Below are 24,739 nucleotides of genomic sequence, written 5' to 3'. Positions count from 1 at the left end.
TAAAATGGAACTATTTATTCTATTTTTAAACTCCTATATTAATGTAAATTGATTGTTTATGGGATATACTGTATGTAAGTAAGATTGGAATTATTAATTAGTCTAAGCTGATTTCTTAATTGTTATTAATTAGTAAAATATCCCATGGCCGAATAATTCATTTATTTGTTAGAAATAATATTAAATATTTATTCATTTTTACCGTAAAGGAATTTGCAATGATTATTTATTTAGCGAATAGATTTTGTATAAACAAATGGGTAATTTAAAAAAAAAACTATTGCCACATTTTTAGCAGAGAAGCCTGGCTGGTGCTTGTCCGATTTTAACTCAGCTCTCTTTCGGGATTCCCGAAAGCCCTTTTTCAGTAGTACTTAAGGCGAGACGAACGCCACAATTAGATATACTACCATACACCATTCAACCAATAGTATCTCCTGATAACCGCAGCTACCTACCGTCCTCCATACCGTCTTATCTTACTTATTTACTTACTTACTGCCATTACTCGCTGACGAGTATTTGACACGCATCAGAAGATGGTTACGCAAGGCGTTTGAACTTTTATCTACCTACCCGAACTTTTATCTACCTAAACCGTCTTATCTACTGTCCTACCTACCGTCCTTACCGTCCTACCTACAGTTTCCATCTACTGTCTTCTTAAATACCGGCCACACTTCTCTCAGATTCGTTTTCATTGATAAATTAAAAAGTTAAAGTATTACCTATTAAAAAGTTTTATCAATCCCCAAATTTAATTAATTAAATTATTACATAATAAAGATTTACTGACACTAAATCATAAAAATGAAAATATCTAGGAAAATCTTTATTTGAGGGGTAGCCAACCTTAATATTATTTTGGAGAGACACGAATGCCCTATTGAATATCAGAATAATATACTGGGTATTCCATTTAAAATAAAAGAGTAAGTTGCTTTTAAAGGTGACTAATGTTCAATATTAATTATCTCACCCTGTATAACTTTTTGGGTCACGTTTTAAATTGATTAATACCGGGTAAATGACAATTTAGATAGCTTTTATTGAAATTTAAAAATTGTTCTTCATTTTTAGAAAATGCTAAATTTAGTCAAAAAACTTACATTTTAGTCATATACTTCTCTAATGAAACTCACCTTTATTGTTCTCCTAAAATCCGAAAATCAATTGAATCAAATATATAGGGTGTTCCATTGCAAAAAACACAACTTTGATATGTACCTTTTTGGGGGACACCCTGTTGAACTCTATATTTAAAAAAATTCTCTAAATTAACCTTCATATATAAAAAGGAGTCAAAGACTGCTGGGGAATGACAATCGATTATAATTTTGACGAGGTTAAGCCCTAGTTGTCATTTACTTGGCCCATACTGTTCTTTATTTCTTAATGGCGTTTACTGCCAGTTGGCCTTAAGAAGGTTGAAATTTATTTTTATATTGAGTAAAAATGATTGATAATTTAAATTAGAGAGAAAATAATTTTTGGAAACATATTCATCAAAATTATCATCGATTGTCATTCCCCAGTTTACCCCGTTTTTTTTCGCTCGTACGGTATTAATAACAAACTTATTTTCCAAATTTATACCAGTTTGGTAGACCATGATATGGAAGAATATTTATTTATTTTTATTTTTTCATTGCGATTTTATTTAGATGCAAAATCAACAAATGCAACAGGCCCAGATGTTGCAGCAACAGCAAATGATGCAAAATTTGCAACAGCATTTACAGCAACAGATGCAAGGCCAACATAAACAGGTAAAGAGATGGTCTCCGTCTTTACTATAACATTTTATTTTTAGATTAAGCCTTCTTTACAAGTGTTACGTTACATTACCTGTATATTGTTGTATTTAAATTAATTATGAATTTTTGGGTTTCTTTACTGCCATTTAAATCAGTAAATAATCTCTTTAATCAACAAAAAGAATTAATTTAGACCGGCGTTTTAATATGTTTGTTATTAATATGTTATGTTTCTTGAAACTTGTTGATTTAAAAATTGATTTGTTTTTATCATGTTGCTTAAACTATTTGGTTTATTTCTTGAAAAGGAATTCGTTGTTTTCCCCAATGAAAGAAAATCTACAAAATATCAAAATTATTTGTTTAAAGGCCACTGCATTGAATCTAAACTGAAACCAGTTTGTCAGTGTTTTTTTACTAGCAAAACAAATATGCGTTACCGACAAATTTTTCTTTAACGTTTTATGAGGTATAGGGTCTGCATTATTGCATCGGGTATCTTAACTCCTATAATAAAAAAAAACTTGGGAATTTTGTATAAGTGCAAACCTAAAATATGTCCTAGGATTGTTTCAAGAAAATATTTCTTCTACAGGGTGGCCCAAATAAGTGTGAGTAGATCGGGATGATTTTTTTTAAATGGAACACCCTGTATATTATTGCATTTTTGGCTTTCTGATTACTTTACATAATCCTAAGATATTATTAAATATACTTATAGTTTCAAAAATATTAATAAATGAATATTAAATATTTTTTTCAGCCTTTTTTAAACAAAAAGCTATACTAGGTATTGATCTGTACTTACTTTGCCATAAATATCGTAGTCTTAAACTGTACAGGGTGCTCAAAATTCTATGCCGAACTTTATAAAATAATAAATATAACATTTTTTTCTTCGTTTTTTTTTAATGGAACACCCTGTATATTATTTCTTTGTTAGATGAAGTATTAAAAAATAACATTTTTTGTATTTAAAGTATTTTAAAATTTTTAGCGGTTTTGCAAATATTCGCGTTTATATTACATATGGCCTTTCAACGATAAAATACCAGACAAAAATCATTAGGTGGGTTGATAAAAAAATATTGTTATAACCGTTAAAAATATTAAAACACTTTAAATACAAAAAATGTTCATTTTTTAATTGTCCATCTAACAAAGGCATTCAGGTGTTTCATTAAAAAAAAAGAAGAAAAATCTATTTTATATTTTAGAAAGTTTGGCATAGAATTTTTGAACACCCTGTATCATTTAAGTTTACGATATTTATAGGAAAGTAAGTACGACCAACTATAAATACCTAGTCTAGTTTTGGTTTCATTTTGGACATTTCTTGTATTTTAAAAAAAATTAAAAGGCTGAATTTTTTTTTAATTTAATTATTAATATCTCTGAAACTGTCAAAACATATTTAGTAATATTTTATGATTATGTAAAGTGATCAAAAAGGAAGCCAAAAATACAATAATATACAGGATGTTACATTAAAAAAAATCGTAGCGATCCACTTACACTTTTTTCAGCCACCCTTTATAAGTTATAATATTTTCCTGAAATCCATCCTAAAACATACTTTAGGTCAGCACTCAAACAAAATTTTTAATTTTTTTTTATTATAGAAGCTACAGATGCCCGACACACTATTTCCGGAGCCCTCTATAATATCTCCTCGTCGTCAAAAGCAAAACATAAAGAACAAAGAAAAGACTATTTAAAATATCTAAATACTATTATAAACCGTTTTAAAATTTATTTATACAGAACGTCAACGGTTTCTACGAGCCCTAACAACTATATGTTGGGACAAGGTCTTTTTTTGCAATAAAAATAGTAATTTGTTAAAACGACTCGATTTATTTTGTTTATTATTCTAAATTCAAACATAACAATATGATCTAGACAATTTAACTATATTTTTATAACTTTGCAAACAAATCACTTTTGATAATAGCTTATTTTGCCAAAATCAAGTCAAATTTGCTGACAACTATATATTGGGACAGCACAACAAGAAATTTCTTTAATACGGAGTTACATCACCTTTCGCCTTAACAACTGCCTGAACTCTTATGGCATTGTATTTACCAAAGATTAGCACATTTGAGGAGAAAAATTATCCCAAATTTCCTGCAGTTTTGTCCGCAAATCAAAAATTGTTCGTTGAGGGTGGTTTCTTAAATATTGCTTCATTTTTTGCCACACAGTTTCTATAACATTGAGGTCCGGACTACTTGCAGGATAGGATAGAACTTTTATATTATTATGACCGAACCAATTTTTAGTTGATTTTGCTGAATGGCACGATGCTCCATCTTGTTGAAAAATATAGTCTTCGTTTGGAAACAATTCTTGAGCACTAGGCAAAAGTGAGGTCTCAAGTATATGTTGATATTTTTGGGCGTTAACAGTGCCATCTATAAAATTTAATTTGCCCAAACCTCTTGCTGACATGCAACCCCAAACCATAATCCCCTTAGGAAATTTAACAACCCTCTTTAAACAATCTTTATGAAAGGCTTCTGCTTTATTTCGTATTATTCTTTTTCGATGATCTCCAACGCAAACATCAAATTTAGACTCATCGCTAAATATGACCTTATTCCAATCATTTTGTGTCCACGATAATTTAGATTTTGCCCAATTGTAGCGATTTTTCTTTTCAATTTCTGTCAGTAGCGGTTTTTCTTTGGCCTAAATAAGAATTTGTATCAATAATCTTCATGTAATTGATTATCCACACAAAATAAAGTTTACCTTGTAAAACCCCAGACCGCATTTATGGATATATTATCGGCAACATTCTCTTGATATATTTAATCCAGTTACAGTATTCCATTTAACTGTTACTTCGCGAAGAGTAGGGGAGAATGCTCAACAGTGAGACACATTTTTTTAAGACCGTAAAAAATATTTTATTTTTTCATCAAAATAAACTATTTTAGTATACTTTAAAGGCAACCACTCTCTCCTAAACATGTTTAATTAACTACTCTCATTAAGACAAAAACATGTCTTAAAATTAACAATATTGTTATTATTGCATTTGTCTCATTGTTGGGCCCTAAGGTCTAACAGTAAGACAGAGGAAGTTTTAAGCAAATAACTATTTATTAATTACTTAAAAATAGTTAAGAGTATTTATTTGCGTTTTTGGTTTGGCATAAAACAAAGTAGAGCTGTCTTAAATAAAAAACTTAAAATATAAACACAAGTGCAAAAAAAAAATAAATAACTTATTCAACTAACGTAATAAAAAAAGGAGTTTTATAGATTTTTGTTGTTAATGTAACTTCGACTTAATATAAAGAAAAACTCTGTTATATAACAATCAATAACATGATAGACATGTTCAACAGTGCCAACGAGTGAAAAGGTACCTATGTCCCAGTCTTAACGGGTGCACTGTCTGTCGGACACTGTCTCACTGTTGGGAAATATATTTCGTCTCACTGCTGGACATTAACACCAGTCGGCCATTTTGTAATTTATTTTATTCTAAAACTACTTGAACAAAAAACTTAGAGGTATATTCAAAAAGACCATTCTAAACTTACCTCTCCACTAATGGATTTATTAAAATAACTAAGTGTTGGCCTTACAGACTGAAGAAAACGCACGTGTTAAAAATTATTTTTCGCTTCAGAAATTGTATTGGGTGCAGTTGACATATCTCCCAACACTGCAGGTTCCATATTTGATACAAAATAGTTGGTATATAGGTAGTGTTTTACTCTCGAAAGGGGAATTGGATTCGACGCGTTTTAAATGAAGGGGATTAAATGTCTCACTGTTGGACCTGTCTCACTGTTGGGCATTCTCCCCGACTTCTTCTCGTAGACTTGCAAATTTTTACTAAATTTCGTAAATCTCTCTGAGATACAACTTTTGGCCTTCCCGAACTTTTACCTCTAACGCCTACACTGGCAGATTCGCCGTATTTTTTTATTATATTAAAGACCGTGGTTTTTGGAATACTTAAATCATCAGAAATTTTTCGAATTGTTTTTCCCGTACTGTATTGACGAATGATAATTTCGCGTAGTTTTTGATTTGTAGCTTTTCCACGGACCATTACTCTGGATTAAATTAACAAAATTGAAAATTAAAAAAATTAAAATTACTTACAGTAACTCTCACTACTCAAAGTATCGAGTCACTTACAAGCTGTCAATGCTGAAGTAAACAGTTTGTGACATTTGTGACGTTTATAGCAAAGCCGCCTATGATATTAATTATTTAAAAATACCTTGTCCCAACATTTAGTTGTCAGGCAAATTTGTCCTTTTATGAACAAAATCCGCTGTAATGTAAATATGGATTGATTTACAAATTCATAAAAATATTGTCAAGTTGTTTAGGATATATGGCTATGTTTATATTTAAAAAATTAAACATCTATTTTTCAGTCATTTTGAAAAACCAGGGCAATAATTCCAAAATATGACCTTGTCCCAACATATAGTTGTTAGGGCTCGTATCTATATAGATGTATCTGCTAAAAACTAAAGTGGTCTTGAATAGTTGCACTATACAGGGTGTCCCAGAAATAAGTGCAAGTATTTTAACAGGTGGTAGATCTTGATAAGAGAAACATATTTTTTCTTTATCGTTTTTCAAATAAGTCCATAATAACGGAGTTATTTTACTTTGAAAATTTCCAAGAAGAATGATTTCTGGGACACCCTATATATAAATAGATTTTTCTGTATATTATAGATTTTTCTGTTTATACCTGAAACGTTAAGCATTTTTGTCAATTAGGCAAATTTGTTTTACTAGTAAAAAGCCACTGACAAACTGGTCTCCGTTTGGAATTAAGGCAGATGTTGTTTAGAAAAAAACCAGCGGCGAAAAAAAAACACTCTTTTCAAGAAACGGACCCGCCACAAATGTATATAGACATCATTTATTTAGTTTATGTTTGCGATGTGCCTTATTGTTGTGTGTTATGATATTCAAACTATGGGTATTTTCATGCTGCTTTTATTATTTTGTAAAAATTAGCTGGTGTATTAATAGCATTTATTTATTTACTTTATATGTTTTGTTCGCAGAATCACCATCCACAACCTCCATTGCCACCGGCCCAGCCAAAAATTAGTCAGCCCCCACCACCACCTCCTCAGGGTGCTACGCCCTCGTCTTTGTTACAGTTCCAAGCTCACATGCCCCCACCTACTGTTCAAAGATTTCAGGTAAGCTGTTTTTTATTTCTCAAATATGTATAAATATGGTAAATATCCATTATGAAACTTTATCACGAAATTTTACAGTGGAAACGCGCTTGAAATACATGTGATTTTTGTTTCAAAAACATGATAAACATCGTGTTTCATTTGAAATATTTCTTGCGCTTGACGTACGTGATAAGATTTGTATACTACAGTGTCTACTAATCGACTGCTCTTGAATTGAATTCCGCATAAGTGCATTCTATTTTTCTTTTTCAGGCTTTATTTTGCTAAGTAAATATTGTCAACCGACAGCAAACATCCTGAGAAAATTCTTGTAACATCCCTAATCCTCTTATTATAATTTTTAATTGTTAAATTGTTTTTCTCTTTGCTTAATCCAATCGCGTACCCCATTAATTTTGTTTTGAGGCCTTTTGAGGTTTTTTGTGAAGCTATTGAGTAAGAAGCCTTAAATTTTTTATATCTTTAATAATTGTAGACATCGCTTCTAGTATAGCCATAAAGATTATATCACTGTGGAAACAGCAAAATACATTGTAGTAGGGGTTTTCGGAAACTGTGATCTGATTGATAGGATTACTAATCCAGACGTTCGAAAAGTGATCTCAAAACGAGTCAATGCGTTCGGAAAGTGATCCGAATAACTCGATTTTTGCCATATATGTTGTGATCCTATTAACCCTCCTAACGAGGTGGGTAGAATTAATAAGCTGATCATTTTTAGGGTAATTTTAAAAGTAACGGTCCGCATAGAAGTATAAAGTTTTTTAAAAACCGTTTTGTCCGAAATCACTTTATCTAATGTTGATCAAATACATGATATTTTGTTAGTGACCGTGAAAATGAGCCAATCACCATAGCATCAAGTAACTCTAGATTTTAAGTAAATAAAAAACAAGTAATTCTGAAGATACTGATTGAGACAGCCATTAGGAAAAAAATGAAAACTGAACTGCAGAACTTAAGCGGTTTAAAACATTTAGATTAAAATAACCAGGCATAATGAAAGAATGGAACTTGATAGACAATTTCTGAAAATTTTCATCACAATGGTAGATAAAAATTGATATATTTTTTTATTATTTAATATGTCGGAATGTTTATTATGTTGACAGTAAATAAATTATTAAAATAAAGTTTATAGTGTTTTTGTTTTAAATGGCATAATTTTAAAAAAGACTAAAATAAAACACATCTTGTTTTTATAAAAAATAGTCTTACAGAAACTAAAAAGTATACTTAAAACCAAGCATTCGTAATTGAACTACCAGCTGATTACTCTCAGCACTGATCTTGGAACAGCTGACTACCTAATCTAGGATTTTAATTCCGAAAACCCCTTGTGTCTCAAAAAAACAAAAATTTCAAACCCTCTTGAAAACTTGTGAATGGAGGAATATTTTTATCTCTATATATTTTGGTCATGAAACAAGTCTCTCATGAAGTAAATTTTCATGACATTTTTATTTCATCGTGGACACCTAAATTCAGAAATCTTGTGTTCGTGTGTTCAGTTCTGATTCCTCAAATAAATGCAATTTTATCATTCCTTCATTAATTCTAGTTATTCCAAAAACGATATCGGTATTTCGAAAACGGTATCGAAATTTTTATGCAACAGCTTCTGGGAATATCTTATTTGGCGCTCTAAGGTTGAACATATTACTTTCTCTTTCTAAATAGAACTCTCAGTGGTATATACTGAATATGCGCTAGAACCAATTCTACTTGTGGTTAACACCTTCCATCAGATATATTATATCGCGTCGCCTGATTCGTTCACTGCTCATCGAAATATCAGATCTAAATGGTCAAACCTGTGCCGCTCAAAACCCTTTGTTCCCCGCGACATTGAGAATGAAATACAACAGCAATCGTAGGTTTTTTGATACCTTAATTTTCGATTTATTAATTCCTAAAAAAATTAGGATCCCCAAGGTTGTGGATCCCCAAGGTATTAAACCATTGCCCATTATTAAATAATAATTTTTTTTTTCAGACTTATCAGCTTCCTCCAGGGAGTCTGATATTCAACGCACCTCCACCGCCGCCTCCAAATGGTCAACCCCAGAACAATCAAATGTATTTCCACCCGTACGGACCTTCACCTCCGGTATCTCGCTGAATCAGTTTCGGAATGAATGTCGGAATTAGGTTAGGAAGACTTATTGCTTTACTTATAAGGATATAGACCGAATAGGATAAATTAACTGAATGAAATTAAAAAAATCTCTTTTTTTCTATGTTAGAATTAAATATTATTGAAACTAAAATATAGTTTCGGAACAAATGTCGATTAATAGATGTAAATATTCAGTAAAGATTGAATGTTAAAGCTATGATGTGCTTTATTTGTTTTTACTTATGAATGTTTGATGGGGGGAACGCTGGTTTTGTTAATCATGGAAACCCTCAAGATGTCTCGGTGGTTTTTCCACTTAGGAAAATAGTTTAACCTGTAAAAGTTTGAAGCCTCCTGGGCTGGAACTCTGTAACTAAATAGCGATCGGTAGCGATGAAGAATACTGACCTTGGCCGTACAAACTAAACGGCAAGCGACAGTATTCTTTATCGCTACCGATCGCTATTTCGTTACAGAGTTCCACTCCTGTGTTCTCAGGGACATGCTTAGTGTAAGGATTAGTCTGTAGTATATGACTATTCAATTTGGATGTCCTTTCTTTCCTGACCATTATATGTGATTCATTCTACAATATGTGCCCCTATAGGAGATGCTCAGCACTATCCCTTGCTGCCGCTGCTGAGACAAAACCATGAACAGCCCAACATTATGTTCTATTTCATTGATAATATATACCGTATGATCAATGAAGATGAAATGAAGATCGCTGTCTTTTTATATGAAAAATTATCGTTGACGTATCTGTTTTAAAAAACTAATAGCGTTTTCACATGCGACGGACCGTCCGTCGTGTTTTTTCAAGATAGCCGTCGAACAAACTTCGTCGGACGGAGCATACGCGCCCATGTGAAATTGTTCATATAAACTCATGGTACTTACTCGAGGTCACGGACGCTCCGTCGCATGTGAAAGCGCTGTAAAGTGTTCTCGAATAGTTGAATTTAAATATTTTAAATAGTTTTTTCTTTATTCTTCGTATTTTTTTTTGGCTTCCGACGACCGGAAAGAGATATACTTTCCGAAACGTTAAGCATTTTTTGTTTGTTAGGCAAATTTGTATAACTGTAAACCTAACTTCTGACAAGTAGTTTCCGTTTGGGTTTGGTTTGAAGTGTTTACAAAAAATAACTATTTTATTTTGTAGATTTTCTTGCAGTGGCGAAATACCCATATAGGATTTTTTTAAAATTGCATGTTAGCGCGTAGTCTAAAGTCGGTCCTACACGATGTGGCAAATGTATCCAACGTTAGAAAGTTGTGTGGGACCGGCTTAAAACCCTTTCGCACTGTTTATCGATATACAATATCAAAAAAGCGGCATCATAGACGGCATAGAAATAATGATAAACTGTCATTTAATATGCAAAATTTTGAGAAATGTCCGCTATCGTCATTTCAAAACCAACTTGAGGTTGTTTTTTTTTTCGATCTATAAAAGGTTCTTAGTCCTTTTATTTCCTGGTTATTTAAAAAAAAATATAGGAAATGAAAACACTGGTTTGAATGAAGGGGGTTTTTATTTTATTTCAAAAATTTATTTAAATTACAAAGTCCATTTAGTCCTTTTATTTTTAACAAAAATAATAAATTACAACAATGGAGCGGTCGACCAGTTAGAACCTATCATCACACAACTGAAATTTTTTGCCTCGTTTAAAACATTTTCCAATCATAAATTAACCAAAAAAAACTAAATTATAATTCTATCCCGCACGTGTTCTCCTAACCGATCTGTAAAAGCTATGCAGTATAAAAGAAACAAAATAATAATTTCTAACGGCAGCAGTAAAAATATACAATGATTCTTATCCTGCCATTTTATGGGTTTTCTTTATATAAAATAAAAATATTATCACTTAAGGTACATTATTACATCTAACCTACAAGTTAATACTGACACCAGGAAATGTGGAAAAGCACGACACACGAACTAGAGCGCTTCGAAATATTTTTGCGCGGACCGTTTTTTCGTCTCTTTTTTATGGTGACTAATCGAACATAATGTTAGTTTTTTTAAAGTTCACTCTCTTTTCATTTTTGTCGGTCCCATCACAGTCAACTGGTACAAACTGAATCGGAGGAGATTCCTACTTTCGTCGTCCGTCGGTCGAATAGTACGTGTTCTAAAACTCCTGTGTCAGTTGGCCAGTTATTTACTTGTCAGATCATGGTTTCACTAAAAAAATAACAAAGAACATTAATAATTTGCAATTTTTACCATAACTACTAAAATAAAAAAGAATTCTTACATAATAAAATCCTATGAAGATGTAACGAATAATAAATAAAAAGTTTTCCTTTTTAATATTATCACAGTCTGTTCATTAAACAGCCACTCGATTTCGCTAGTTTTTGAGTAACTGCGCTTGACCTGCCGCGCCTTTTCTCGTACACATATGTGAGGGCACACTAGTTTCGAGTTTTTATAAACGGAGCTTCAATAGAGCTCAAAAACCGATTTGTTACAGACAAGAAATATCTAGATAGGTACGAAAATATCTAGGGCGGTATGTAGATTTCGTAAGTCGTCTAGCTGTCTAATGAATAGGCTGTGTAAATATACCAAAAAAAAAACGTAGTTTTTGGGCTCGTATAAGCGGTTTAATAAATCTATATATATATATATATATATATATATATATATATATATATATATATTTCTTATAAAAAGTCCCATAAAGATCAACAGTAGAAAAATAAACAAAAATACTAGTAATAATTCTACTAATTTAATCTGTCCAGCAATATAAACAGAAATCTGTTATTTTAATTTAAAAATAGATTGTTCTGACATGTTTTGGACGCCAATCTGCCAAAAATCATCTACATATTCTCTCGCTGGACAAATTATATATGTAAACCGATTTCGTTAGTCTTTAATATAATTTTTCTCTACGCTTTCATGGAATACAGTTTTGGTGTTAAATGTTTATTGTTTAAACTGATTTATTTTTTTTATTTCGAAATATAAAAGGAAAAGAGAGTTAAATGGATCCAAAACGATCTTAATAGTCCATGAAAAGAGCATAGTAATAATTGTTATGTTACGGCCATATCTACTATAGTCTGCACAATCATCACTCAACGTTACGTCATCATTGTTTATCTAATATCGCTTTTTATTTAGAAAATTTTAAATACGTTCCGAAATTAGTAACTGTTTCATGTAGATATTTTTTAACCTTTTATTATTTTTTGGTTGTGTTTCAATTTATCATTTTAGATGCACATACCAGATTAAGTAATAAACATTTTAGTAACAAACTGATTTGAATTTTTCTTGACCATATTGTCGATTTTTAATTTTGACACTGATCAATATCCATCATAACGAAAAAGTCAGTTCCGACAGTTACTAGAAACAATGCGTAGTGATTCACGATATGCCTATACAAGGTGGCGCACCTCATTCGCCTCGGTTGATTATATGAAAACGGAAAGATGTAAAAACAAAATATTTTGATATATGTGGGGAGGCAATGTGCATAATTTAAAATTATTTTGAAATATACAGGGTATCTCAGAACTAAGATCCATACCAAAGTTATATTTTTTTCTTATGGAACACCCGGTATTTTATTTAATTGTTGGATTCTTGGGTCCAAAAAAAGGTATTTATTATAAGGGTTAAATATTTTTAAAATCTTTGGTTTTTGAGATATTTAAAGATATTTAAATATGCATGCTACAAAGCATTGATTATTAACACCCTGTACATTTACCCTGAGTTTAAAGGTAAAGAAATAAACTTTACTAAAATATGTTATTGCTTCCTTAAATTTATACAGGGGTACCAAAAATTGCTGGTCTATTTTAAATATTCATTTTACGTAAAAACTTCGTTATTTCAAATACAACACCCTGTATTTTTTAAAATAAATCGAAGGCAGATTCAAATGCTTTTTCAAACTATATCAGGGTTTCCTATACCTATCTAAGTCAGATTTTGAATAAAGAGCGATTTTTCTATAAAATGGCAACCAAGAGGGCTAGTGTCGTCAGGGCAAATTTCTAGTGATAATTAGTATCTATTTTCAAAATCGAAATTAGTTTATAGACTTTATTTGAATTTATACCAGTTTACTTTTAATTTAACTACAATAGTTTAATAAATAATATTTATTAATACGTATTTACTATTCTATCAAGAAAAACGAAAAAGCAGTTCTTTGTTTTATTTTACGATAACTTGATATTTATGGATTTTCTATAAAAGAAGTTATTACGGCAAATTCAATTTCTTCACTTCCAACTTCCATCTATATAGGTTTTTTATAAACTTCACACTCTGCGAAATAGGAAATAGGACAAATAGTTTTTCAAAGGAACGCTTATCAGGAAGATTCCTATTTGAATATCTTTAAGCATAAGCTCTTGAGGACAAGAAATAATTTTCCTCACAAAATAAAATCGCTAGTAACATATCCATTCGTTCCGCCAGCCGGCAGCAGATACGGTTTTATTTTTCTTCATTAAATAAGTAACTTACCCACAATAGTTTAATAAGTAAGAATACTTACTTATTAAACTATTGTGGGTAAATTTTAGTAAACTGTTTAAATAATAAAAAGGTCGTCATAACTTACAAATACAATTAAAATTAATTATTATTAATTAATAAGAAATGAATTGAATGTTATTTATTTAGGTTCTTTCATGTTAGGTCTGATGACGCTCTTATATAAGCGAAACACGTGTAACAGTTAAACATTGTATAAACGTTGAGACCGAGACTTTGAGTCTTTTTTCTACTTTTTTAATTTGAACCAGGTCTCTGAGAAAAATGGATGCCTTCTTTAAATTCCCTATAAAAATGCCTTTTTTTGGGCCCAAGAATCCAAAAATGAAATAAAATACCGGGTGTTCCATAAGAAAAAATATAACTTTGGTATGGATCTTAGTTCTGAGACACCCTGTATATTTCAAAATAATTTTAAATTGTGCACATTTATTGCCTCCCCACATATACCCATAAAATATTTTGTTTCTACATCTTTCCGTTCTCGTATAATCAACCGAGCCGAATGAGGTGCGCCATCCTGTATATGACGTCTACAATCTACTTCATTATGTTTCAAGTGAAGAAAATCTATATTTGACGTAACGTTGAACGACTTCAGACAGTAGTTATTATTATTATTATTATATATTTATCTACGAAGTTTGAAATGTCAAACGCAATTTTTTACAACCCACAAAAATAATGTACAAAACAAAACAAAAACACTTGAAAGTTAACCTGACCCACAAAAAAACAGTCACTTGAAAGTTACCTTACCCACATACATACGTGGACAGAAAATCAGTCATCCAAAATAATAAACGAGTAAAAAATTAAATAATTCGGTGTTTTAGCATATTTTTGTTGTGAATAATCAATCTTCATACTAATTTATGAATTTTTTTTACAATTTTATCTTCAATTTTATAAAAAAAAATAATCAAAATCGAATATTTAAAATTGACGTCACTTAAGAAAAGTATCACACATTGACATCAGAATGCCAAAAATCACGACAGTGATTAGAGCCCAAAGAGAGAATAACTTATTCACACATTACGATTTAATTTTTAATATATTTTTAACAAGGAAAATTATTAAAATAACCTTAAACAGTCCAATAACTATATACAACATAAGTCGTAAAAGTAAAAGAAAAACACGAATTTAACGTACAAAGTAGACTTATAGCAACGCAGAATTAGATAAGCTAGAATATGAAAATTCATTCAGAACCTCCAAATTAGTGGAATAAATCAGTGGTTTCAATTAACGTAGAAGTTTGTTGCTCTAATTTCTATGTAAGCATTCAGAACGTTAAAATTAGCGGTAGTAATTTGCAATTAGTAGAAAAAGTTAACAAACTTTTAATTTTTGACACTAAAATACTTCAATATTTAGGAGTAATGTCATTTTGACCTTTGATTGTCATCCTTCAAGAGAAATTGTGGTTAGAAATGAAAAGTTTATTGTTTTATAAGATAAATATTAGACATACTCTATGGATACAACTGACTACCGCAAGCTGTTGCTAGGATATTGATTAATTTCAATTCTGTTTTTTAGACACTGTGAATGATAAATGTAAACTAGGTATAAAGTGTAATCAAAACTAATTTATTTCAATAATTGCGAGGTTCTGAATGAAGCTTAACTGTTTGGTGACACTCTCTGTTGTTTCCTCCACTTAATGCTCATAAGTGACGTCAGACTTTTTAGGTGTCTGTTTAAACTAACCTCGACGCGCATTTTGTTTTTCTTTACCGCATAATCAATAAGTTTAAATATAGTAAAACACCGGATTACAAATTATGACATCACAACCCCATAAATAAATTAAATAAAATTCTTTTTGAAACAGTTAAATATAACGAAATCGTCCCAGACCAGTCACCTGACCCATACACGCGGGAGGATCGTTTGCTTTCGTCTCCGTCTCGTCTGCTTCCTTCTCTAGACAAGAGGAACCTTTTTCCTCGACATTATTCAACACCAACGCCACGTCTTTCACGGTAGTGCTAGCAGCCGCAGCGGCCTCTATGGTTATTGCGTCACACAGACCGAGCTTGGCGGCCTGCGCCATGTCGGCCCCTTCCGGCTGGTCTGTGCCGTCCTGCGGATGCGCGGTGGCCACCGCGGCCGCCGCCTTCTTGGCCGCTTCCTCCAGCTGCTGTTGCTTTATTTTCGCTAGGGCCTCCTCGTTCGAGAGAGGGCAGTAAAGCGGACCGGTGAAGGATGAGGAGGAGGAGGGGCCTTCGAGTGTCGAAAATAAAAAAAGCATACACAAATGTCTCTAGATTGTCTGCGTTATTTGGGTATTAACTTTACAATCCTACATAATATGTAGTGTGTCAAACGTGCCAGGGAAAATTTCGGCAATGACAATCAAAAAATAACAGAAAATCATATACATATAGAGCTAAAACGCACTGACGACCAGGTCGCAGCAACCAGCCAACGACCAGGATGGTAGTGCGCGTTGTATCTTTTGATTTAATAGTATTATTGGTCGCAGCGACCAAGCTGTGATAGCTTGGGCGTGGACGTTAGTGCGCGTTGCATCATTTTATTAGTGGCCGTTGGCTGGTCGATGCGACCTGGTCGTCAGTGCGTTTGAGCTCTAATAGAATATATTGCCAGTACCGCATAAATTCTTGTCCTAATATTAAAGGATAATATACAGAATGCAAATTCCCACACAAGTTTCCTGAGCTTGCGATCTTGTGAGCACTTTGATTGGACAATTCTAATCATATGTTTGAAACTGAGGTTAAAGGTGTTCTAATAAAACCGAGATATAGCAGGAATCTACACCCTCCATATCTCTGAATAAAAAAAATCAATTGATAACTGAGGGTAATCGATAACCATCATAGATCATAGAAAAAACAGAAAGGTATGAATCCTATAGTGTGAGTTACTGTGCGTGTTAAAGTTCACAACCTTTACCCAAAAAGTCTTTATTGGGGGACTAGAAATAAAAATAGGATGAGCCCGGGGATCCCTTTTGAAAAACTACCCCAAAACCACCACCAAAGGTACATTTTTTAGTTGTTCTCAATTTTCTCAGAAACTATTATTTTTTCGGGAAAATGTCAAGAGACCTAATTTAAATAAAATAAAATTTCCTATCGATTGGTATATAACATGTCTATTTTCAACAAACAATAAATTCTAAACAAACCCTAAAATATTGCAAAAATACTTTGCTTGCACAATTTTCTCCATTTTATCCAATTTTAAACAGGCACATATTTTGAATATAAGAAATATCAGAAAAGGCAACCTTAAAACACAAAATAAAAAGAAAAACACAGAATAAACAAAAATATACCGTATAGATATAATAATCAAGATTCTGAGCATACGCATTTGTATAATAATGTACAGGGAAGATTCTTTTTTTTTACAACTGCATGCTTTAAGACAGTCCTTCTTACAGTTACCTTTCATAAGCTCCTCGCAGGCTTTACTAATTTGTGGGATTGATATCCACTTCGGGCTAAGTTTGGCTTCAGGAGATTTCACCCAGCCAAAATCAGAAGGGTCTGGAGCATGAATTAGATGATTTTTCGTAGAAACCCATATGCTCGCTTGATACACAGCTCTTTTGCAGTGTAGCAGTAGAGCATCCTGCGTTGGAGGTATGGTCTCTGGGTTGTGGTTCCGGTGGCAAAACATCTCCTTTCTGAGCTGGTTCAAACTTTTTGTTTCCCCACCGTAAATTTGAACAAAAAATGATTCTAGTTCACTGAACAATGGAGAGTCTATTTCAATACTTGTAAATGGTTTAGTCAAATGCTCACACATTGCAGATATTAAAAACTCTCCTCTTCTTTACATTGCATGGAATGCGGTCTTTTTTATCTTCCTCTTATAGATGATGTGGAATCACATCCTGTTATGGTGGTAAATAGAGCCATAGCGCAGCTAAGTTTCGATCCCAAAGCGTAGTATAGGTTTCCTCCAGTTCCGTAGTTCTTCTGTTTCCTCCAGTTCCATAATATAGATATATTGAACAATCGGGACTAAGCTGTTGGAAATATTCAAAATGGTATATTAGGATAACAATTATATCGGAGTCTACGCTTTTCACGAGAACTGTTTTTAATCCTGTCTTTAGAGCATGAATTATATGTAGGATAATTTTGGTATCTGCTTCTTCGTGATCGCAGTTTTCAAACATCTCTGCTCCTGGGCCAACATGTCGAACAGTGTTTTCATTTGTAATGTAGAAAGCACACTGGACTCCTAATTTAATTTTTGAACAAGCAGCATTCGTTAGAGAAAAAGATCAGTTTCATTACCCGAGTTCCGAAAAAATTCAGACCATTTCTTAGGTATTTTCGTCGTAGAACTGATTTTGATCCTGGCACTGGTACCACGATTTTCTCTTGTGTCCGACTTAATTGACATTTTCCAATAACTATCCCACGTTATGTGCAACTGAGGCGTGTTTTTGAATTATGATAATATGTATGTCAAGAAACATCTGTTTACATAGTCTTCGAAAGAGATCGTGTCGGAAGTGGGATGTAAAAGATGTATCAAACCACCACCATCGACTACTACTATCAAAGTATTGAGGGATTCCGATTTCTGCTGTATCTGAGTTTTCTGTGACTCAATATACAGCTTAAAATGTCGAAATTTTTCGATTCAAACATTTTATTGACACTATCTCCAAAGTCACAAAAGGTTCAAGGATTTCCGTCCGGAAATTCTTGAACTTTGTGAGCGAAAAAATCGTCAATATTTCCGTTTCGAGACTGTACCGATATATACAAATTAGCAAGTACATACATGTTATTTTTTATACAAGTTATCTTTCTCTGGAATACGCGTAATTTCTATTTTTATTAATATGGGTAATATTAGTCTAGCTCGTCACATTTTTTATTTTTACCCTAATTTTATTACCGTTTTTTTCGATTATTAATCAAGTGATTATGAACTTTGTATACACCAGTCGATAGAAAATTTTCTTTTTTTTAAATTAGGTCTCTTGATATTTTTCCAAAAAATCAATAGTTCCCGAGAAAATTGCAAAAACATAAAAAAATGTACCTTTGGGGGTGGTTTCTCGAGAGGATCTCTGGGCCTTCATCCTATCTTTTTTTCTAACCAACCAATATACCCATTTCCAGTGAAGGCCAAACTTTAACACGCATAGTAACTCACGACCCATTTTAGCATGGGATTTAATACCTACTAGAAAGGCGGATCGGCGTATCAATATCCAGCAATTCTATTGGCTGAAATTTTTTGAAAATTCATCTGTCAAAAATTGGAGATCGATACGCCAATCCGCCGGCGCCGTCCTGCTTTTCCTACGATGGTGTGAAGGCACCGTCACATTGACGCCATTCAATCAATAGGAATTAGCACTTACGCACAAGTGTCTTACTTCAAAAATTCTAAACAAGAGCGAACTTATGTTCCCGTACAAGCAAAGAAAAAAAAAATAAAACCGCCCATTCCATTGCGAACGAGGCGCGACGCGAATAAAGATATATAAGCAAAAGCACGAAAAGCTGACGATTTCCAGCTTGTTGCTTCAGGTGACTTCAGTCTCCAACAAACTTCTAGAGAACAAACGCGGAATGGACTTTCACTTAAACTGGACATCACCAATTATAAATACGCCTTTTTATTATTTTATGGTAATTATCACTCACTTTTAAAGCGAATGTTTTTCGTTCATTATGATATTTTAATACAGATTTATGGTGTAAATTCGATAAAGTTATTTTCGCAAAGTAGCCTTACCTTGTTGGTTCTGTTGACTACTGTTCTGCTGTTGCTCGTTGTTGCTTCTGCGTTGTGGCTGATTTGGTTGTCTGTAGTTTCCCCGGAAACCACCACGATATCCGCCCCTAAAACCTCCTCGACCCCTATAACTAAAAAGAATCCCAAAATTATAAAATGCAATACATTGATATACGAGTTTTTCACGTTACTAGTTCATTCAAAGTTTTTTGGATCTAATTTAGATACAAATTTGACTGTTACAAGTTAAGAGGTAAAATATTTTTCTACAATATTTTCCACTTTCTGAGGCCGTTTACTTATTTTAATCTTTATAATACCAGATCACTATGGATCTAACATGGCATTTTTTTGTACCCCATTTGGTCTTTCACAAGAACCCATATATACAATATTACAAAAGTTTATTTAGAATTTAAAAAATGAAGAAAATTATTTAGATTTTATACTTAAGTAGAAATGAGCATCAAATCGCAAACTGCGATTCAATCGCAGCGATTTTAAAATAGCAATCGCTACCTGTGATTGGCTATCACAGCAAACTGCGATTTGCGATTTCGTCTATTTGCGAGTTTCAAGTTAAGCAACCAATATTACTATAACTGATTTGCGATATTGCTGAGACTGTGATTTTGTAAACTAGGACCGTAATAACCTTCTATCTACGAGTTTGAATTTTTAGGAGTTTTTGGATTTTGTTGCGAATGTAATTTTGTGGTTCATTGAAGCATTTTACGAGTATATTAAACAGCGATTGAATTTTTTCTCTAATTTTATTTATTTATACAGAAGGTATGGTAGGGCCAAGATCGGTAATACATTTAATTAATAACTTTTCAATTTTTTTCTGATAAAAAACCTAGATTTGGTATGTTAGCGTATGACAAATTAGGATGCAGACCTATTCAATTCATTTCGATCACTTCCTGTTTCACCGGAAATTACTACAACTTTTAATTTTTAAATGACACCCTCGGTATTTTTTGCTTTATTCAATAGAAAATCTCTGAACAGACACTCTGTAGAGAATGGCATATCATATGTCAACTTTTGACATACACGATTAAAAAATCTTATTTTAAATTTCAATCTAGAGTGCCATGGCTGTATTAAAAACACTAATTTTTAATCAAGGATCCTTGGAAAAAAGATTTAATTGTCTTTTCTTTTTCGTGTGTTGTCCTGGCCGATTAAAAAATATCCAAATCTTTTAAAAAACCGATTAAAAGATAATCCAAAATATTTTTAATCATATCTCAGTGTTTTTAAATGGAACGAGGATGGTTCATTAGCATATTTAGAAATAGCATTTTTTTACGAATAATTTGGTACTACACATTTGGTAAATCGAGTCAAATTGTCGTTGTTAGGCTAGTACGATATATCGCAAGTATTTTTTCATGAAACCTGGAATATGATACTTTTTTCTACATTCCCTCTAAACTAGCGATGGGAACTATCGAATGAATTAGACTATCGAATGGTTAATGAATGAATGATTAAAACTATCGAATGGTTTTATTCGAATAAAATCATTCATTCATTTGTATACTAAAGCATATGTGACAACCTCGCCGTGCGACCAAATGGTTATCGTTGCGCCACGACTATCGAATGCTTTTGATAAATGAAAAATGAAATTTAGTATTCGTTTGATTTTTGTATGCGTCAGTGCATTATTAGTTCTTCCAAATTTTATAACTTCGCCGTATAAATATTGTGCTATTTTTGCGTTTATTTAAATAGTTAAAATACTAAAATAGTAGTTATTTTTTAATTTTATTTATTGACGATTGTGTGCATGTGCAGGTGGTCAAAATTTTTCCGAAAATTTGTATGGTTTTCCGTAGTCCGATCTTTCAATTATTTAATTTTATATGGTATATGGTCTATTTTTTAATGGGAAATATTGAGAAGTAGCAATTTTTAAGAGAGATGATATGAACTTTGAATTAATTTTAAAAATACATATTTGTATTTTAGATGTTTTAATAATATGAATTAGTTGAACTTAATAATCATATTTAAGTAATGTGCTTAAGTAAATGGTTATCGAACTCAAACTATGGGTGAGAAAATTAAAATGAAAGTTTTACAGGTGCCAATTTTAAAAAAAAGTTAACGATTTTGTATTTTGTTTATGCTAATTCTCTTACATGTAGTTTTTTGCGAAGAAATATTTCATTTATTTTTTAAAGTAAATGCCAGTAAAAGTAAATATAATTTTTAAATAGAAATATGAAGCACCTAATATAAATAATTTTGATTTCTAATTTTTTATTTATATTTTCGTTCCATTACACTGCATGATTAGAAAATTAATAAATGTTTATATTTCATGATTTTAAAATTTGTTGTTAATATAACAAATTAGTTCTGTAATTATTATTATTCAATAAACCAACGTTGCCAAAAAATTTAGAGACTATATTATTTTTAAATAGGATCTAATATAAATAATTTTGACATCTAATTTGTTGTTTATATTTTGCTAATACTTAAAAAAAATATTTATATTAAATCATTTTAAATTTTGTTGTTAATAGGTATAACAAATTATTACTGTTATTATTATTTATTAAACCAGTCTTTGCTTAAAAACATTAAAAATCATTTTCTTACATCCAAAATAACAAGTATTATTGCAGTGTAACAACAGGATATTAATAAAAAAAAATTCAGAATATATAGACATACTATCCCTAACTAACTAAAGCCAAACAATAATATTCTTTGCTAATATCAACTAATACCAAAATATGGCAACAGCGCCCTTCATAATGTATTTTCTGTGTAAATACTAGCACCTCAATAAAAAAAATAATGTGTCGTTATCTATATCTGACTCCGCAAAAAATCAAAGATGCCGGCTTCTTTCATAGCATTGCCACCGACCGCTGTCGGGTTTGGAAACCTACGTCGCCGGGCGACAACTAAAATTCAGTTAATATTTTATTATAATCGATCCTGACGAATGAATGAATTTCATAAATGAATGAATTTTATAAATGAATGGTTTTTGCTGCCGAATTACTAGAATACAATATTTCAATGGAACGAGGATGGTTCATTAGCATATTTAGAAATAGCATTTTTTTACGAATAATTTGGTACTACACATTTGGTAAATCGAGTCAAATTGTCGTTGTGTTAGGCTAGTACGATATATCGCAAGTATTTTTTCATGAAACCTGGAATATGATACTTTTTTCTACATTCCCTCTAAACTTATTATTTCTGATCTCAATGATAGTAGATTTCGAAAAACACTCATAAAGAACGGTTTTAAACAAACGTTCTAAATAAATCTAAAAACATCATAATTACTACTTATAAATCTTTTTTTTTTCGTCAGCACATCCCCATACTTTGTCAACCCATCGGTCTTTATACCGTAAATTTTTCTTATTCCATAGTACGTTATGCTTTTCTATTTCCAAAATAACGTTCGTACGATATTTTTGGGGAAAAACAAACGTTGAATTTATACGCAATGAGTGCGTTGACACACCAAACAAAATCGACCGCACACAGCTTCCTTATCGTGTTCACGCTGGACATAGGGTAACTCTGTATAGCTAAGGCACTAATTTACTTGTGATTTAAAATGACAGATTCAACTATCACTGTCATGGATCCCCCTTGTTGGACAGATAATATTCTGTGGTGAAGATGGATAATGTGACAATTTTTAAAGTACGATAAATTTAAAAATTAGGAAATGTGAATAATGTGGTTATAAATAATTCTTCAACTCACCTTCCCCGCCTGGTGGCCGCAACTCCGAACGTCTCCGAATTGAGCTTGCGCTCCTTGCGCCAGTCCGTCCGCTGCATCTTGCCCTTGGCCCTTTCCACTGCCTCGCATGAGATCTTGTCGAAGAACGACTTGCTCTTGTCGTAGTAGACTTCATGGTCCTCGTCCTGCTCAGTCTCGCCTGCTCCGGTCTCGTTGCCCGAGTCGTCCTTCTTGTCGACGGGTTCAACCGGCGCCGCCTCGCCGTTGACCTCACTTTTTGAACTGCCCGCTTCATCGAGCTTCACCTGGAATACAAAGAAAATTCCATTCGGGGCGTTGCTATTCTAAATAAGAGCTAAAACACACAAGACTGTTTATAGGCTGTTAATAGGCGTTGCAGCGCAACGGATGTGCAGCCCAGTATCAGAGAACACAGTCACCGCGGCTGCCGACGCCACCGACATTGATCGTAAAACCGCTTGTGCAGGGGCGCTATTCTGTACACGGCAATCGTCGGTATCGGTAAGTTACGACAGCTCTCGGTATGTATTTGTATATAGTAAAAATGTGTTAATTGTTGTTGTCATAGTTATCAATCTATGGCAGATATCGCAAATTTGTACCGACGAGGATCAGTATCTCTACCGTGCCTTTGTTAACCCCACGTTAGAGATACCGATAGTCGTCGGTACAAATTTGCGATATTGGGCTTGTTTTTTGTTCTTTGTGTGTAGTAATGAAATACTATAATCATTACTGTACAAAAAATAGGGCTCATTTATAGCCCAAACTGGCTCTATATTCTACTATAATGAAAATAGGACAATAAAAAAAAACTCTTGCCTTTGCCAGTTTATTCTTCAGTTCCTCAAATTCCGTGTTGGCTTGCTCAAAATCATAATCGTTATCAAATTTCAGTGTGGTCTTCTTGCTACCTAACTGTCCAGATTGACCACCAGGCCTAAAATGATTAAAACAAATCTTATTATCAACAAAAAAATTAAAATAAATATACCAGTTGAACAAGCAATATGCAAATTAAAATCGCAAATCAATAGCTAATGGCAGGTTCATACAGCAAAATAAAATAAAATAAGAAAGTTGGCTCTATGGGATACCGTACCAAACCGTACAGTCGTTCATACAGCCAAATAAAAGAAGGATTGGTTATCTTTTTAACTTCTTATTTTATTTTATGTGAAAACGGCTTTGTGCACGCTTAATTCTAACCCACAAATATTTTCAGTTAGGATTTATTTTATTTTATGATTTAATATGAGTTAACAAGAGTATAAATTGCATCAAATAAAAATTTACTATAAACAATCATTAAAATCAAGTTTCCTCATACTGCTAATATATTATATTTCTTAATATAAATAATCATTAAAATCCAATTTCATCGTACTGAGCATGAGCTAATATATTGTCAAGGTGTATTACTGGTTGCATAACTGCATACTGTTAAATAATCGCAACGTACATTGAGGAACCTGGCGCATTCGCCAGAAAGTAAAAGAAAATTATAGAATTCTTTAGAAAAATCTAGAAACAATCGCCAGGGGGTATATAAGGCCCGCGCTTTGACAGTTGGACAAGTCTGAAGATAGTCTGTAGTTTGAATAATACCGCG

General features: G+C 32.3%; 2 protein-coding genes across 8 annotated transcripts in view; one reads left to right on the top strand and one right to left on the bottom strand.

The window, feature by feature from the left end:
* Positions 1–9,294, top strand: part of LOC115878174 (ATP-dependent RNA helicase dbp2-like) — a 33,396-nt gene extending 24,102 nt beyond the window's left edge. Inside the window, exons 12-14 of the mRNA XM_030894585.1 lie at positions 1,665–1,769; positions 6,815–6,955; positions 8,955–9,294. Of these exons, the coding sequence (XP_030750445.1) occupies positions 1,665–1,769; positions 6,815–6,955; positions 8,955–9,080 (372 nt within the window). The 3' untranslated portion in view covers positions 9,081–9,294. The remainder of the gene's footprint in view (positions 1–1,664; positions 1,770–6,814; positions 6,956–8,954) is intronic.
* A 1,302-nt stretch (positions 9,295–10,596) lies between these two features.
* LOC115878172 (protein LSM14 homolog B) overlaps positions 10,597–24,739 on the bottom strand; it is a 28,030-nt gene continuing 13,887 nt past the window's right edge. For 4 of the 7 annotated variants that reach the window (XM_030894576.1, XM_030894577.1, XM_030894580.1 and 1 more), the window contains exons 6-10: positions 23,950–24,067; positions 23,128–23,411; positions 19,369–19,499; positions 15,487–15,852; positions 10,597–11,274 (exon numbers count right to left, since the gene is read on the bottom strand). In XM_030894576.1, the coding sequence (XP_030750436.1) occupies positions 11,264–11,274; positions 15,487–15,852; positions 19,369–19,499; positions 23,128–23,411; positions 23,950–24,067 (910 nt within the window). In that variant the 3' untranslated portion in view covers positions 10,597–11,263. The remainder of the gene's footprint in view (positions 11,275–15,486; positions 15,853–19,368; positions 19,500–23,127; positions 23,412–23,949; positions 24,068–24,739) is intronic. The other 3 variants (XM_030894578.1, XM_030894579.1, XM_030894583.1) reach the window with 3 other exon arrangements.

Source organism: Sitophilus oryzae, unplaced genomic scaffold (genome assembly GCF_002938485.1).
Source record: "Sitophilus oryzae breed Bouriz unplaced genomic scaffold, Soryzae_2.0 scaffold_1500_pilon_pilon, whole genome shotgun sequence".
Taxonomy (NCBI): Eukaryota; Metazoa; Arthropoda; class Insecta; order Coleoptera; family Curculionidae; genus Sitophilus; species Sitophilus oryzae.
The sequence above is the reverse complement of the archived record's forward strand: the minus strand, read 5'-3'. Positions and strand labels throughout refer to the sequence as shown.